The following is an 18,757-nucleotide window of genomic DNA, read 5'->3' as shown; positions in this document are numbered from 1 at the left end:
AGCTTCTTAGGTGAAACAGTTTAATCAACTTCTGTTTCCAGTGTAAAGACTGAACTTAAAGACTCAACATGAATTGCGGCATCATTAAATACATGCACAGCTGTTTTTCTTGTAAAAAACAAAACAAAACACGCCGATTTTGATTTTGATGGGATTGTGTCACATTTATCGGGAGGAGTCAGTTCCCATCTTCTCACAGTAACACTGAAAGAGGGACAGGAGGAAGAAAACTCCGGCGGTTCTGCTGTCAAAACCCGTATAGCAGCAGCGCATGCGCACGATCGCGCCACTGCAGCAATGACGTCACCCAGCAGACAAGTCCAGGCACACACCAACGGACGCACACACCACACACACAAACAAACACACACACACAAGCCAAACCGATCGCTGGACAGGCGATGTGCGGCTCACTTACCGGACAACCGGTGGCCCGCCCGAACTGACGAGCTTTCGTACGGTTGAAGACCACCGCGCGCTGTAATTACTCCACACGCGCTTCTCCGGTGCGTTTATCCGGGCTGTTTCTCGTTCCTCAAATAGGCATCATCAGGGCTACCTGTCACAGCCGTCTGTCACGGAGGTTATCGCTGCAAGAACCGCGGACACAGCGATGACTCTCGAGGATGATCTGACAGCAGCCGCAGCGAAGGGACACACGGCCGACGTGAAGAGTCTCCTGCAGGCCGGAGCCGAAGTTAACGGGGGGAACTGTTTTGGACGAAGCGCTCTACAGGTCAGTGTGTGACCAGATGCGACTCGGGCGATCAGTTTTCTGCACTTAAATGTGTTTTACACGAACAGAGTTAACACCCTTAACCACTTTAAATGACAACCAGTAGCCTGTTGGATCATAGCGGAGATATTTTCCAACCAGGCTATTAGGAGATATTTTTTATTTTGCGGTTACTTATCGAAAAACGCACTTCCAAAAAGAAAAAAAACAAAAAACGACGCGCAGTCCCGTGAGTGTGGACTGTACAGGGATCAAACGTCGTGTTTTAATAAAACACTCAGTGGAGACAGTGACATTTCTCAGTTTGAATGGAGCGTTTCGATGTCTGTTCGAGTCGCAACAGAAACATTAAATGTTGTTAAGTTTGGATGAGTCATTTTCTCTCTGCATTGTTTTTAATCGGGCTTAAAACGACACATTTAAATAGTGTGTGTGTGTGAGAATAAGCTCGGCGTTAGGTTGCATGAAGAGTAGAAAATATTTTTATTCATAATAACGCTTCTACGTCCTCATACACACACACACACACACACACACACACCCCTCAGTTCCCATTAATATAGGCTATGTCTCATCCATGATGGATTTCTTTATTCCTAAATACAGTTTATTACAGCAGCAGATGAGAAGAATTGGCATTATAATAGCTTCCAATGATAGCCAGAGTTGCCGCACCTCAACATACAGACTTTATATCATAACTTATAGCTTGCAGGCACTGTAGAGAAAAAACACTCAACCTGCCTTCCTTCTGAAGTCAGTTACAAATCGTATAATTTCTCTTCAAGATTATAAAGAAAACGAAACTAAGATTTGTAAGGAGCCTCTAAATGTCTTTAGGCAGCCGGAACTCGCCCGGCATTGTTTTAAAGTTAAAAAGTGGAATAGTAAGCCTTACAGTAGCTCATCAGTCTCCCATTTACACTCCAAAATGTTCAGATCATATAAAGTAAATTGTAGTCTTTGTGGGACAATAGGCGAAGTTGCCCTGCTTCCTATAATCTCATATCTAAGTTTATTATCCCGGGCGCTAGTTCCAGTCCCTGCAGTGTGATTTGCCTTACGTATTAACACTGATAAAAATATATGGTGGACAATAAAGTAATTATTTGGCCAGTGCTGTGTTATTAAAATGCAGGTCCCCCCCCTTCTTAGTTAGTTACTATAAATGATTAATAAAATGACTTATGCTTTTTACAGCAGGCGTAATAAAATTCAATTTGATTCTGACTGTCGGTTATATTCTGATGAAGGTGATGATGATGGGGAGCACGCCGGTGGCTCAGGTGTTACTGGAGCACGGAGCGGATCCCAACGTGGCGGACCCAAGCACCGGGACCACCCCGCTGCACGACGCGGCCAGGACGGGCTTTCTGGACACTGTGCGGCTGCTGGTGCGATACAAGGCTGACCCGCAGGCCAGGGACAATACAAACTGTCTGCCTATCGATTTAGCCCGAGACAACGGCCACAGAGACGTGGTTGCCTTTCTGGAGTCTGTAAATTAGGCTGTACTCTTGTGACGCTGTGATCATGTTTCCTGCTGCTTGGTTTTTGAATGGGGACTCGGAGGTCTGAGAAACGGGGCCTAAAGAGGCCTGCAGTTTAAATTATGCACAGACTGTTATGCTGTAAAATGTGTTTTTATTTATTAGTCTGTTTTGTGTTGAATATGCATCATTATTTTATTTTTAACGAAATCAGGGTTATCTATTAGGCCACAGGGTCGCTGTTAGGACAAATAACGCGAGGATATGATGTTATAGTGATCTAAAGCGAGGATATTCGGGCTATTCAGCACCGCAGTTTAAAGAGACTTTAATACAATTTGTTGCAATGTTTAACTTCCGTTGTATCATTTAAAATATCCCGATAGGCCTATAAGGAACCCCACTTTTATCATGTACAGTTTTCCTATAGGATTTGTTCAGTGTGTTGCATGTTGTAAATAGGATTATTGTTGTTTTTATTCATAAACGTAATGAGATTGCGGTATTTTAAATATTCCTTACATGTCAAATATATTTAACCAAATAACAGAGAAGCCATTCAAAATATTTTGCACATTTGAACATTAGTGTCTAACTGATGCACTCTTCTTTAAGCATTATCTTTATTCTGCAGAGTCCCATTTCCTGTTTGTATAAATCATATTCAGATCTCAGATATTATGCAATTTATTAAAATGTAACATTTGTTTGAAGATTAGAAGCAAAAATAATATTGTTGGGCTCCACCAATTGCCTGATTGATGGATTATTGATAGGTACCAGAGAATTAAAACAAAAATGAAGTGATGGAATTTGCATTTGAATTCAGTTGGGAGTTTAACATTGTTTGAAAACTATAATTGCCCAAACGAGCACAAATATGACCCCAGGGCAAATATTTAAACTTTGTCAGTTATCTTGTTATATTTGTTAGCTTATTAAAACGTTTTTTTTTAAAGAAATAGCCTATTGACAGGGACAGATCAAATGTTTCACAGCACTGAAATATGCTGCAGAATCCTGCTCATGTCCAGGTTAACACAAGGCTGATGTGATTATTATTTATTTATTTTTAGTGAAACCTTTGAGTTGACTTTTCAGTTCAGATGGCACTAAAACATGCATGTACTCATTTTAATTATAATCTATCGGCTTTATTGGAGAGAACTTTTGTGTAGAATAATTCTGTATAAAATTACATCTCTGTATAAATGTCAGGTTATTGTTGCACACTGAATGGGTTGCCATAAGAAGTTAGTACTATATAACGCATTGCTGTTGCAGTAGGAAGATAAACAGAAAAATTAGAGGGGGGGATTATTATGAATACACAAACATGAGTCATAAAAATAGGATATGCATAACCGTTTTTGTGAGTTAAACATTAGCCTATTTAGTTTAAGCCATAGGCTTTATGAATCTTAAGGGATGTTTGACAGTACAGAGAAAAGTCCCCAAAAGCACCTGGGGCATAACTAACTGTTGTTTTGTTTCTTAAATGGATTTGAAATATACAGCCTTATGGGCCTGATATTTTAACATTACCATGGCTAACAGTTTTTATCTCAACTAAAATTCATGTCAAACAGCTGTTTTAACTTATTCAATGAAATCATTGGCAAACTTATTTCCTACATGCTTCAAGACCAGAAATTCAAATCTAAATTCCAAATTCATATAAATGGACTATAACTTTATTCTTTAAATGATTTCTTTTTCAAGTCTTTATTGCACTAGCCTTTTCAGCACATAGTAAAAAGTAACCACTCTGCATTTCATTTCACATATGTATGAGCATGTGCTAATAAAACCTTTGAATCTAAAGAATATACAAATGATAACATACATTTTAATCAGTTCAAGTTGCTCTAAAGACTTTATGTTTTACTAACCACTTAAAAACATGAACTCAAATCTGTTTTTTATTGAGTGAATTTATGCTGCATAATGCATTTATATTGTTGAGACAAGGCAACAAAACAAATACAAAAGAACAAATATTTTTAGGTACTGTGTAGCATGATGAGGTTCAAGTGCAGCAAACATAACAGAAAGCCAAGCACTCCTACTAAAATGCTAATTTAATTAGATGATGACGATTAAAGTATATTGAACATTTTAGGTTTGCAAAAGTGTCTTTTCTCCGTCAGTGTTTCGCAATACTGTTAATAAGTGATTTAAGGAAAACAGTCTGCATGTACAGTGCAGTTCCTGTCCTACATACAAATTAAATACTGTTGGGATTTTATTTATAAAACACATAAAACGTTTAGAGCAAATAAAAATTAAAATATTTTTCCAAATATAAAAAAATGTGCCCAATAAGCAAAAATAGAAACATTGCCAGCGTTAATGACAATCATTTTTATCCTAATTCAGTTTTACTGAAGTTTTCTTTTAGGGTAAGACATGAGAAACGTAACAGTAACAAAGCCTTCATGTGCTAAATTTGCAAAGCCATTTTTATTATATCCTGAACTAATAGCAATAAAGACACTAATGGTTTACAGGCAACAAATATAAAAATTTTAACGGATCACAAAAAATATAAATCCACAAAAAATAATATCTAGTATAATCCTAAGAAGACTTCGGTGTTAATGTTTGGACCTAAACATGTGGTGGGACTGACGGAAAGTGGCAAAATTCTCTGGTAAGCGTTTAGAGAAAAAGAGTGACCTGTGAATCAATATGAGGGGTGGGGTTATGTGTATTTTGAGTCAGAAAAGAACACTGAAACTCCAGCTGAAGACTGAGCACATGCATTATTTATGTGAGGCACTTTCTTGTGATTCACTGATGACAAATCCACAGGCAGAGTGGGGTCCGTGTTGGTGCGGGTGGTGTCTGGGATCCGTGTCCGTTTTCCACATCATTGTTTTCTCAGTGCTTTGGTAACATTACTGAAGATTGGGCCATTGACTGTAACAAAAGGAACAAAAACAGCTGATTTTCCATGTACTGTATGTCTCAGATATACAGCAACAATAACTACATTTGATCATGTGAAGGTTGTCTAGCATTTCTGAGGTTGAATCTGTTTTTAAAAGTATTATTAAAACGTATGTGCCTTTTATCATTATGAAAATTCAAATAAAATACATTAAATATTAGGCAGCTTTAATGCCACACTTTTTTTCCAAAGTATAAGAATTACCAATAAACAAAGACAGACCTTTGAATAAAAATGTAACTACTAACCTTCCTGCAACCTCAAACTACTTGAAGAATGTTCAAAACTATTGTTAAAAATGGATGCAAAGGGTGCACCCAGTGTAAAAACACTTAAGCCAGTCATGAGTTGTTCTGAGGTGCAACTAATATAATACATGTTCATTAAACATGTGCACTCTTAATTACACATATATTTATTACCACATATTTTGAGTTAAGACTGTAATATGTGTGTTTTCATGCTCAGTGTTGTCAAATACAGATTTCCATTCAAAGTTGAACCAGCTGAGTTTTTTTTAAAAACTATAAAAAGGTTCAATACAGCCTCGCAGACGGGGGCAATTGTCATCAGCTCACTGACAGGGATGAGAATTGATACAATTTTATTAATATCAATGCCATTAGCGATTCTGTTTATTGGTCTGATTCTTTACCAATTCCCTTACTGATTCCTGATCAATTTTCCGTGTGGAAATAAGTAGGCCTACACAGGTTTGCAACATCAACACAGCAGTTTTATTATGTCCGAGGCCGACAACAGTGTAGAAATCAGTAGAAAAAAAGGCATGCATGTGACTAAAAAGCTCCACTGTTTAACAGCTGTTTAATTTGGAACCGTTTCTCAACCGAAACCGGTTCTCGATTTACATCCTCAATATTTGTATATTATTCACTATTTACTTACTCAAATAAAAACTCTGCTGCTTGCCTGCATGGCACTTATGTTATCATAACTGTTCGGTTAGGAAGCAGTGGCACTGCACGCAGTGGTGCATAGAGTTTCAAATACATGGCCTTCCTGGAATGTTGCCCAGGTTGTGTAGAAAGATGTTAAAATGAAGCCACACTTGATACACTTCTTACTTTCTGCCAGGACTCCTAGTTGCAAGTTTCAGCAGCATAGAGCGGTCAGGCTCCGGATGGTTTGATTATTCTTTCGAAAAACAGTTTAAGGATGTGGTTCGGTGAGACGGAAGACATTACAGTGGTGTGTGAAAGTTTGGGCACCCTTTGACAAATAACATACTTTGGCCATTTTTTTAATTGAAAAGATGTAAACACAGCCTCTTAAGGGGATGGAACACAAAACACAACATTTTCAGCAAACATTCATGCACAGTTACATTTTCTTTTATAAATTGAACAAAAAAAATATATATACATATATATATGCTTGTTAGGCCTGAGGCATGTCAACAATTTTGATTACAAAGCATCAGCTGTGGCCAATTTCAAAGCTTTACAAATACTCAGACTCTTCAAAACCTTGTGTAAGCACTCACCAACCATGGGTTCCTCTAAGCAGCTGTGTAAAACTCTGAAAAGTGTTTTTGATGCCCACGGCTACAAGACGGCTACATTGTCAGCTTGCAGTTTCCAGAGTGTGAAATTTGATTAAGAGATAGCAGTTTAGGGGGAACTGTGGAGGTCAAGATAAGATCTAGAAGCTCTCGTAGAGAACTGCTCATATGCTGATGAGAAGACTCAGGAGTTGTCAATGTCCAGAGCTGCTTGAACAAAGAAAACCTTCATGGAAGAGTCAGTAGAAGAAAACCTTACCTACTTCCACATCATAAAATCCAACATCAGAAGTATGCAACAGAACATCTACAGAAGCCTGATGTGTTGTGGAAACAAGTGCTGTGGACTAAAGAAGTTAAAAAATCGGACCCTTGGCCACAATCAGTAAAAAGGTGTTTGGGGAAAACAGGAGCAGCATTTCATACAAAGCACAACTCCCCAACTGTTAAGGATGGAGGTGGATCTATAATGCTGTGGGGTTGTGTTGCAGCCAGTGGCACAGCAAACACTGCACAGGTGGAGGGAAGAATGGATTCCACTTAACCCCAGCAAATCTATGCATGAATGTTTGCTGAAATAGTATATCTTATTATAATAATATCTTATGTTCCATGTCCTTGGAAGGCTGTGTTTACATCTTTTCAATGAAAAGAAATCACCAAAATATGATATTTGTTAAGGGGTGCCAAAACTTACAACTGTATAAAATAAACCTCAACGACTGCAATACTTGCTGAGGGAAATGAATCATCATTAAGCTGACAACTTACTTTCAAGGTCTTCATTGTCTGAGCCCAGTCCATCTGACTAATCTGGGGTATTGCAGTTAGCAGGATACTGCTGGCTTTATTGGCATTCTCCTTCATCGTCTTCAGTACGTTGTCAACACAGACCTAGGACAAGGAAAGAAAAAAACAGCTGCCTTGTAAAAATCACTTACAGCAGTGCAAATTTCACTTCCTATAAAAGTCACAGTCACTTTGTATTTCCCAAAAATATACTTTCACATGTGTCCTTACTGATGCTAGAAGAGGATTTTTGCACTGAGAATAACTTTTTTTGGAATCAGCAATGTATGATGTGAATATGTGAATGTGTGTGTGTGTGTGTGTGTGTGTGTGTGTGTGTGTGTGTGTGTGTGTGTGTGTGTGTGTGTGTGTAATTAATAGCATATTAATACATGTTGTGTTAACGGTTAATTTTGCTTTAAACATTAATTTATTTTTCATGTATTTATTTTGTTTTGTTTGTTGTTTTGTAGATTTGCCATATCTTTATACACTGCTTATTTTTTAATAATTTTCTTGGACTTGTAAGGTGAATAATGACAATTCCATACAACAATTAAACGGTATAATCATAATACGACTCACTGAAAGTTGATCAACAATGATTCTGATTTATCGCCTGGGCGTATTTCATTTCAAGAAAGAGCACATTATTATTATAATTATTATTAGCGAGTTTTTCAATTACCGTCACAACCGGACTTCAATAGTGATCAATATGATACGCTATTCACGTCAGTGCAGATGGGAAGTTCAGGATAATGTTTTTCAGGCAGCCAGCTGTGCCTTGTACTCCAATGACTCATTATGTGGTATTAGTGAGGAGTCTTGAGCCATTTAAACTGTCATGTCTATGACACTGGTAGTCATCACATTATTCACAACTAACATCACTACAAAGTAGGGGAAAGATATCAAAACAATGCAATAAGCCTGCTTATTTATCTGCTCTAAAACTAAGGCCTCAGTCACACGTTCAAGATAAAGTATCGGTGATAACATATTATTATTAGCCAGAAGTGTACAGTAAGTTACAACATTACTTCCATCCTGTGCTCATGTTTACCTCCTGTAACCTTCATTAACCTCTCCCTTGAGTTCTTTGTTTTCATGTCACATTCAATGACTAGGTTCGTGTTTTTGTGGTGTTTGCCAGGATGAAGACAGTGAAGCTGATGACTCAGTCTGACTCAACCTCCTCTGGCAGGGCTTCCACCGGAGGCTGGCAGGCAAGTTAACTGGGGTGGGGGGGAGAGTAGGAGACTGGGAGTGGGAGGGAGTTGGGGGGGGTCGGAAGGATCGGAAGGATGTGGCGGGTGTTCTGCAACAGGAGGGGGAAGAGGTCAGCTGCAGGAACTCGGAAGTGGAGTTGTGAGTTGGGCTGGATAAGTGGCAAATAAGCCAAAACTCGCCCACACGCAGTCTATCAATTGCATTACCCAGAGTGTCTGACAGGGAGTAGGTCACTCGGAAGCCATAAGAAGCCACAGATGCAGCAGTCTGCTTGTGAAGCACAGATGGCAAAAACCTCTGGGACATCTGGTCTGGGAAAATTCTTATTTTCTTAACTTAATGTTTTAGTGAAGTATTTGTAAACACAGCAGTAAGGTCAAGATGGTATGTTAAATAATTGAAACTCTCATTATTATAGCATTAGCTTTACAAAGCCTTGTTTTCTTGCTTAAGGAAACAATAAAAAAAAAAAACACTGAATGTGTACCTAAACAACAACTTAACTTATTTATTATTTACTTTATTTATATAATGGATACATTTAAAGTGACCAAAGTAAGGAGGACCTCATGCACACAAATACAAGAAGGCAAGTACAACTGTCACAAGCACAACTCAGAGAATTAGACTATTATACTAAGACTAGTGCCTGCATCAAAGCACCAAAGTTCCTGCATGTAAGTAAAATAAATATTAAAAAATAAATTCCTTAAAAAAAAAAAAAAAGATTACAAAAAAAGTTTGTCTCAGAAAAACAATAACTATTATAATGAGTCTGACTGCCATGATGAATATGTTTCTCTATGGAGAGCAAACATTATCACCTTCATCTGTTGTGTTGCAATCACAGGACTAGCTCAGAATTCACATGGGAGGATTGGATTTAATTGTGCAATAATTGTTTAATTGCACACTTTGGCACAAGCGGCCCACACCTGAGCATTTTAATAGCACAGGTGACACAATTTTATCTGAAGAAATTATTTTTCAGAGCCAATGATTATGTATCATAGGCCCTCAGGGTTCCTGAACCCTACTTTGGGAATCACAGATCAAAAGTGACCTTGCCAAGTGCTGTTCAAATAGTTTAGAAAATCTGTTGTCTGACTAGGAGGAATTTGGTAAATAAGGAGGGGAAATTCCAGAGAGATTTTTTAAGCAGTAAAGGAATTCATTGGGTGAAATGAACTGGGGAAAGACATGGTCACACAGAGTAAAAAACTATATAAAGTAAAGACTAGAATGATCAGAATGTGAAGAGAAGAGAGAATGAAATGTCAAGAGAATATGCAAGTGTTTTCATGTATTGGTAATGTCATGGAGATTAGCATGCTGTCCGATGAGCTTGTTTAGCAACTTGGCTAGTAAGCTGGCGATAAGCAAAGATGGATCTGGATCAGGTGTCTAAGTAGAGCTGCCACACCTATGAACTAGGAGAACAAGTTAATGGGGACTTCATAGTTGGAAAAAGAACAAAAATGAAACTACCATCTAGCTCAGCTGCTAGCTCGCAAGCCACGCTGTCAAAAGAAATACTGTGATCAATCTGTCACCACAGCTTAGTAAAGGCAGAGAGTGTAAAAGTATAAAACCAGATGACTACATGTGGTGGAGTTTAAAGTACACAAATAATAAAGTGTTATATTTAGCTCATATTATTAGCCTGCTGGTACCCAGTTCATAGCTTTTATCCAAAAGCTCTCCAGTGATGGTAAGGCAAATGCTAAAAAATACTAACTTGGTAAAGTTGGTAACTGAAGATATCTAAGATAACTAGAGGCAAATAGCGTATAGTTAAATTTGTTACTGCTGGCTTGACAGACAGAATTAAAAGGAAGTCATGTGACCTAAAGTTCACCAACCGTGCATCACGTTTTGTTGACACTGCCTCAAACAAACAAGGACAGAAGAGACATCAAAGTAATAAAAACCAGCTGTTATGACTTCCAGTCTGCCACTCACCGCCTCTTCGTGTTCCTTCCAACAGTCATAGTCTGTTGCCATGGCGATGCTGGCATAGCACAAGCCGGCCTCCTTGGCGAGGACCACCTCTGGCACGGTGGTCATATTGATGACATCAGCCCCCCACTGGCGGAACATCAGGCTCTCCGCCCGCGAGGAAAAACGGGGTCCCTCGATAGTAAGCATAGCCCCTCGTACATGGCACTTGATCCCCAGGGTCCGCGCCACCTCCACCAAAACCTGAATAAAAAACACAGACACACATTATTGCTCCAAGCAGCCTGATTGTGTATGTGTCTAATACATGTCTGGAAGGGATCCTTGAACAGCAACATTTCTAGTAACGGCAACCAAAAGGTTTGCGTCACAAACGTAGTAAAGCAAGGTCCTGCATTAAGGTGTGTCTGGGATTTAGAAATGTTGAATCCAAATTAAAGTTCAAAAACAGCAGCTATATCCTCCATATGAGTTCTGAGCATATTCTCACACAATTAAGCCCCAATGACACTACTTTTACAATACTTTTGCCACAAAATATTTCATGTATGTAAATATTATTAACTTCCTTAAGTGATAATATAAATAATTTTTAAAAATTTGTTTTTTATTGTTAAATTCATCCCTTTAATGTCCATCAGATGTGGTTCAGTTGTCAGCTATTTTGACATGTGTTTTTACAGGATGTGAAATAATTTTTGGTCTATTTTGGTCAGGCCGACTCATGTTACATAAATAAATGGAATATTTACGCACAATTAAAACAGTGAGTTAAAACAAGAGTGCAGCTGTGACACCAAATCCATTTGGGAATTTGGGGTAATTAGAAGCAAATTAGAGGTACAAAAAAAATGTTAAAGTTAAATAAAATTGCACAAAAGCTCAGGGAGTACAGGTGACATGTATGAAATGGGATATAGGTAAGGGCATACAAGGACTCACCTCTCTGGTTCTGTTGCAGAAAGGCTCGGCCATGGGGATGTGACACACTCCTGGAGGACTGGTGGGCTGCCCGTCATACAGCGTCTGAGCTCTCTTTGTAGTCCTGGCAAAAAGAAGTAAACAGGAAGTACTGAAAGTTATTGTCAAGGCCACCCAGGCAAATTACAGATTACTACATAACTCAAAAGGCAGAAAACAGACGTCGACACATCGAAACAAATATATTTAGCAATGGCCAAGGGAACAAAACAATTATAGGAAACACTGTCAACATGAACACTAATGATATCAAGAACCAAGCAGCAAAGTAAAGGTTATTTGTGTCAACAATCATAATCTACACAACAATTTGCCTGTTTGAAATCTTCTAAAGGGGCACTGTTTCAGTGATAAGCAGAGTGGTTTGACTGTTTCCATCATTAATTTATATAGCATGTAACAAACAGTCCTTTCAAATCTATCCAGGTCTATAAAAGCATTAAAAGAGGGCAGCAGCAGCCTAATCTCTTGCATCATGCCAACAATGGTTGCTCAATTCTGAGATCTGCTGAGTCAGTAGAGTTCCACCAGGCACAGCGCCAGCCTGCCTCCCTTCAGCTCTGTATGGCGACAGGTCAGGAGACCACAAGAGACTGACTCAATTAGCCCAGTGACCTGAGAACATTCTGGATTTTGTCTCTCCCTGTTTTGTAGATACTAAATTCCATTCTGGTGTTAGTAATATATAATATGTATATACATAATTATGGGGAGAGATGATCAAACCTATTTCTCAGTGGTGCTGAATCATGGCATTACTTTGGTTGTTCCATTTCCCCAAGGATTACCAAGTCATAACATAATTATCTCAAACATTCAAAATATGAATGTCTCCGTCAACAATAATCTTGTAAATTGATGCCCAACCCTATCTATTACTCATAACGTTGGCATTGAAAGACTAAAGTCAATGCTTAAATAGTTTGAGCCAGCTGCAGCTCCACCCTGCTGAAAAATCAATAACAGTAGTGTGTGGAATAAACTATGAGCTGAGTACAATGCTTATTTATGCTATAGAAATCGAGTTATCTTGGCCTGGCATTTCATTAGCAATGTCATTTCAGAATCATTGTTGCAAAGAATGGCTTCCACAGCCTATAATTATCGAATATTCTAATTATTCCTAAAATGCAAAAAGAATGTGCTATCGCCAACTAAGCATTACACATATACTGGGAAAGTGAGGTACAACATGCAGTGTGGCTATTACCCATGAACCCATTTTGGACTGACTCAGTGTTTTCGTTTTTGTTTTGTTTTTTTAAATGAGAATGGACAAGTAAGTGCTTTAGTAGATTAGATCATTTTGGCTCAGTTTTTAATATTCACTCATTTAAATTTTTAATTACTGAAACATTTCAATAGGAATGTAAAGATATATCACAGTTAAATTGTGATATAAATATATGAAGATGTAAATAAAAAATGTATCATCCATCCATCGATTGCTACTCTTTTTAAACAGCAGAAGGCAGCTGTGAATTGTATCTGACTGTTAGTTGATCTGTGCATTCCTATAGTTTTTAAATATAGTTTTTAATATATGGTGACATAAAAAACAAATCAACTTATTGTTAGTGTTGTTGAGATGCCACTTTTATCAATTGTCAGGATCAACTATAGTACTAAGCAAAGTAAAAATGAGAAGAGAATAATGCTTCAAATTTGAAAAAGCCAATAGGACTAATAGCAACCAAATGTTTGGTTTGAAGTAGCCATAGAGAAGTATGCAGAGGTGACGTAACAATCGTGGCATCATTAAAGTGAATCCTTCCGTTAATGTGCTGTCACATGCTGCTAAACAAGTCTGAACAAGTCCCAACAAGTAACTTCCTCATTTCTGATGATGTTGTCTGTGCCTGTGCCTGATGCTGGTACTGCAGCTATTCATCGGCTTCACCAACACGAGCAAAGCAAAGCCACAGGCAACATGACGCAGGCATTATAAAAGTACACTGGGGGCACACACTGACATCTGTGGGAAGGCAGTTTACTACTTATCTCAGTTCAAGCAGCTATATGCCAGCACATTGGTCCATCATATTTAAACAGCACCTCTCACTGCACACATTAAGTTATTTAATGGAATTTGTGTAATCAGCTAACTGATTCCCACAGGGCCATGCTACACAAAGAATATGCCTGGAGGTCAGACACTGCTGAGAAAATATACTTTCCCATGTCAATGAATGAGAAAGACATTCTCAGGTTTACCAGCAAGTTAAGCAAGAAGAAGTGTGGGTTTTTATTACAGCTCAAAATAAACCCAGGAATCAATCAACCTGGTTCATCTGTGGTCAACTCTCATCAAAATCGGTATCAAAAACATAACAGCACAGCCATTCACTATCAATATAAACTCCTAATACTACAGGAATTAAAAATCTACTCTAAAATGAGGGAGAGAAAGTATGTCTTTATGTGAACAAGAGCTCTCTGTGACAGCCACTAACAGATGATAGTAGGTTATAGCTCAGTAAATTCAATGAATGCAAACTGAAGGCTGGAACTCAGAGAGTGTGATACACTAAATGAAACATGAGACAGACAGGAAGGAACCATGAATGTTTACAAAAATATCTCTGTCGCAAAGTTCACACTCCAGATGATCAGTCATCATATTAGTGTACTGTTTCCATAGGTGAAACAGTAGACGCTGTTTCAGCATTTTAAATTCTCACTGAGCAAACAATGACACATAAAGAGCACAACAAACTTCAGGCAGAGGTTAACAATGCTGCCCAATGAACATCATAGTAAACAAATATTGGCTTTGACAAATGTGTCAAACATGAGTGAGTCAAGCCCTTTCTCACTCAGCTATCTGGACACTCTTGTCAGGCAGTAACATGAATCCTGTCAGTGAGATGTGTGGGAAGATGCTTGAATTGTTGCAACAGAGCTCCTGTACAATCACAATAGGATAAGAACCAACAACACCCTTTGACAGAAGGTCCAACTATTTTAAAGACTGTTAATAAAAAAATTAAAAAAACACTTTATTCACATAAACTTCATACTGTGTTGGTTTTAACGCTGAATCTCAAAAAGGTCAACCCAGTAACACATTTAGGGTGTGCGAAGTCAGGCTATGATATTACATGAATGTTTTATTTTAATAGCTGTGATAATAAGAATAAGGCTGTTGTACGAGAATGTCAGTTATATGAGTTATACAAGTGTGATCGGACTGTCTGAAGCAGTGAAAAGCTCCTTTACAAATTTGGACATTAGGTGGTTTGTATTGCCTGGTTTCTGTGTGATTTGTTGTGACTGGCAAGTGTGCAGCAAATTAGTTTATCCACATTGCTCTCAGTACTGGCAGTGATGGAGAGAGTCATGTGCTTACAGAGAACAAGCAGGAGGAAATGGAAAGGGGCTGTAATACCTGTAGCTTCTAAATTGAGTTCTTGCTACAAATTCATGTTGTCATTTTGTACCACTGTAAAACATATATTAAGAATATAATATAAATGCACATTTCTATACATCCTGAGAATATGTGGAATGAAAAATTAAAAATCTAAAGCATAACCTGCTGTAGTGGTCCCAGCCCACTCACCTGTCAATGAATTGATCTATGATGACAATGTCTCCTGGCTGAATCTCCTCCCGGAGTGAGCCACAGGCTGTGGTAACCAACAGATGTGTACAGCCCTCTTCTCTAAGTGCCCAGATGTTGGCCTGGTAGTTCACATTGGACGGCATTATAGTGTGTTGTCTCCCATGCCTGAGGATATTCATTATACAGTGTTTATATTGATTTTTAGGTCAGAAACATGAAAATACATGCTTGCATTTAACGTGCACCTCAGTATTAGATTGAGTGAATGCATATTGCCCAGTATTTTGGCAATTGCAAGTTCCTCCACTAGATGGTGCTAATATATAGCACATTTTCATAATTCACATTTTAAAGTAAAGTAAATCACCCTTTCTTACCTTGCTAGAAGCACACATTCCACATTTTTTATCTTCCCCAGTATCAGAGCATCGGATGGCTGTTCAAGATAAGCAGAATAATCTAATTATATATAAAAACACTACTATAAGGAATCATCTGCTGCCAGAGCACCAGTGGAGCTTATTGTTACACTGCTCTATTTGAACTCTTATGAATCTCATTTGGGGAAATTAATTTTTTACACTGTTTACACACACACACACACACACACACACACACACACACACACACACACACACACACACACACACACACACACAGGACTAGTAGACTTGCATTAATTGTGATGGGGTTGCCACATAGTTGGTGCTCCAAGCAGTTAGGAGTCAAGTTATCTGTAGAGCCCGACCAATGTAGGATTTTTGAGGTCAATACTAATGAGTGGAAAAAGTCACAGACCGATAAGGCGACAAATATAGTAAATTTAGCTGGAATGAAAATAGACCTTCTCTATATGGATTGTGCACCAATTCTGCACCAATATGACTATGTAAATGTACTCAGAAGGCTGCATTCTTAAACAAATAACTTTATTAAAGAATGTTTCATTAAATATATTAATATATGACATAATTTAACATATACATTATCAACCAATTCTAACTGACTGCAGAGATCTGCTTCATCTCTTTTACTCTGTGCTGCTTGCCACAGTATTGTAAATCCCAGCACACTGCTGGATAGACTTGGCAATGACACAGACATTTTACCACATGCATTTTTTCCTGTATTAAAACATATCACAGTTTTCACATTGGCAGATATTGAATATCATATATGCTGGTACTGATATGTCTGTGATAGGCCAATACCATACCATACCATACCATACATACTGGTCAGTCTCTGCTCAGCAGTGCCCAGGAGATGACCTGGCACATCTTCAGCCCCCAGTCTCCACTCTCTACTGTGGTCGGTGCTAGACTTGTCCCAACCAACTGAGCTACTGCCATCCCCAATTTGGACCCACAACAAAACACAACTAACCTTTCCATACGGTGTGTCAACATAACGCTCAGTCCTTCCTTCCAAGATATCTGGGTCATCAAGGCCTGAACCACCAATTATTCCAATCTAAACAGAGGAATATAAGAAAATCATCAACACACAACTACATTAGAATCAATGTGTGACCAAAACACTTCTGTTTGAATACCACTTTTAAGTATAGGGAAATTAGGGAATGGATAAAAACTAAACTAAATACAGTGTTTAAAACTATATGAGCACATCATTATTACTTTATAACCAGTTGATAAACTCCAAGATCCCCATGATCCCAAAGACTTGATGCTGTTATTTCCTTTTAAAAGAGATGGTTGTTTGTGTTCGTACATTTATAGGTTACAGTTTAGAGTCAATTAACAATAGTGCTCTGTACTTCTGCTCGAGCTTCACTAAAATTCAGAGGCAAATACTGTCCTTTTTTCTATTCCAGTACATCTATATTTATATTTATATAGCTATATTACCATTAGTTAATAAATAAGATATATACAGTCATATTATACTACAAGCAGTATATTAAATTGTTACAACTGGTTCCACCTTGAACCATATACAACATTGAGATGCTGCTTACACATTACTTAATGCATTACAAATAGTCATATCTAAATATTATAACATATAACATTATAACACACAACATATCTTATATTACATGTGTAAGGTTGTCAGCATAACCTTAACTATGCATACTTCTTTTCCTGCATATTGTAACCTTAACAACACAGATAAGAAAATGATTTTGGAAATCATTTGCACTTAAAAATATTTTGTAGTTCTTCCCTGTCAAAGTGTAATATAGATGGCTCCTTGATTGTGAATGTTTGTTTGATACTATCGATATCTATAATGAGTTTCAGCTTCAATCTTTAGTATATTTTGCTGATAATACTTGTAGTTATGTTAAGTTTTATTGCTACTTTTACTTAAGGACAGGATGCTTCTCCCACCTCTATATAATATCTACCTGCTCACAACTGTCACGGGTCAGAGCTGCAGGTGCACTCTGCCTGGCCACGTGCCACATCCACTGTACCTGAGCTGGGTCACTTTAGCTGGTTTAACACTACCACGCGTTCTTACAGCAACCTTGCAGTTCGCATACTCATGTTAGCTTGTGTTATTTAGCCATGGGCGTTTACTAAAAGACTGCAGGGCCATAATTACAGCTTTACTCATGCAATGCTAACAGCTAAGAGCTTTTCCCGCACTTCCAGGTCTGTCGTGTCAGGTTTGGCATGAAATTACGTTACCTAGCTAGGTTTCTTTCATGGACTTTTCTCTGCCACTGTGTTCAGACAAATGTATTTTAGGTTTTATTACCTTAATAGGCATCGTGGAAGCCATGCCAACAGTATTGTGGCGTGTTTAAATGAAGATTTGACCAAGTTGTGAGGAAGAGGAATTATAGCCACAACATCCGCCAGCAAACGGACATCGTACCTCTTCCTGTTTGAAGTGTTCGCCTTCAAAATAAAAGCATGGCTGACCGTTTTGGGGTTTTTTTTCAAACCAAACTATTTACCTATTTTTACTTACCTCGCAGGAAGCCATTGGTTTTTATTCAACTGACTACAATCTATAATCTGCTAGGTAATAAATTGAAGACTCCTCAGCACTTCCAGCATTATTTACCGTACCATTATAATAATTCCATAACTGTATATTGTGTACTCATTAGTTATCTCTACCAATTTGATAAATGGTTTTCATATTCAATTTAAATGTATGACAGACTTTTCAAGTGGTCTGCAGCCCTGTAATGAATATTGTATGTGATTTGTAGCAATAGACTAAAACGTGCAAAAAGGACTGTTTTGCTTTTATGTGAACATTTCCTGCCTGAATGTGGCTCAGACATAGTGATTTAGAAAATAGAGCATATCATTTCTTAAAGACAGGCCTCCTAAATTTACTCACAGAAACTGGAACTGCTAGGAGTCAAAAGACCAACCTCACACACACACACTGGACCCACATTTTACTGTAAGGATAATGCGTTGAGTTCTCTCTCAACACTTTTTTCACAACCCGAATTAAAGATAGATTAAAAATCAACATGTATCAATGTGTTTTGACTTTAAAATTATGACTATTCTTGTTATTTGAGGCTGCAAATGTA

The 18,757-nt window shown here is 38.0% G+C and overlaps 2 protein-coding genes across 2 annotated transcripts; one reads left to right on the top strand and one right to left on the bottom strand.

Annotated features, from left to right (window-relative positions):
• The first annotated feature begins 307 nt into the window (after window positions 1-307).
• Window positions 308-3,033, top strand: cdkn2a/b (cyclin-dependent kinase inhibitor 2A/B (p15, inhibits CDK4)). Its single transcript, XM_051383991.1, has 2 exons — window positions 308-736; window positions 1,990-3,033. Exons 1-2 carry the CDS (start codon window positions 614-616, stop codon window positions 2,242-2,244), a joined length of 378 nt encoding a protein of 125 aa, XP_051239951.1. The 5' UTR covers window positions 308-613; the 3' UTR covers window positions 2,245-3,033.
• A 1,097-nt stretch (window positions 3,034-4,130) lies between these two features.
• mtap (methylthioadenosine phosphorylase) lies at window positions 4,131-18,097 on the bottom strand. The gene is made up of 8 exons (XM_051383989.1): window positions 17,959-18,097; window positions 16,615-16,701; window positions 15,606-15,664; window positions 15,226-15,393; window positions 11,625-11,727; window positions 10,686-10,925; window positions 7,473-7,595; window positions 4,131-5,148 (listed from the first exon to the last, which is right to left on the bottom strand). The coding sequence occupies exons 1-8, from the start codon at window positions 17,980-17,982 to the stop codon at window positions 5,110-5,112; spliced, it is 843 nt and encodes a 280-aa protein (XP_051239949.1). The 5' UTR covers window positions 17,983-18,097; the 3' UTR covers window positions 4,131-5,109.
• Window positions 18,098-18,757: the final 660 nt, after the last annotated feature.

The sequence above is a fragment of the Dicentrarchus labrax genome, unplaced genomic scaffold (assembly GCF_905237075.1).
Source record: "Dicentrarchus labrax unplaced genomic scaffold, dlabrax2021, whole genome shotgun sequence".
Taxonomy (NCBI): Eukaryota; Metazoa; Chordata; class Actinopteri; family Moronidae; genus Dicentrarchus; species Dicentrarchus labrax.
Note: the sequence above shows the minus strand (reverse complement) of the source record. Positions and strands in the feature narration are given on the sequence as shown.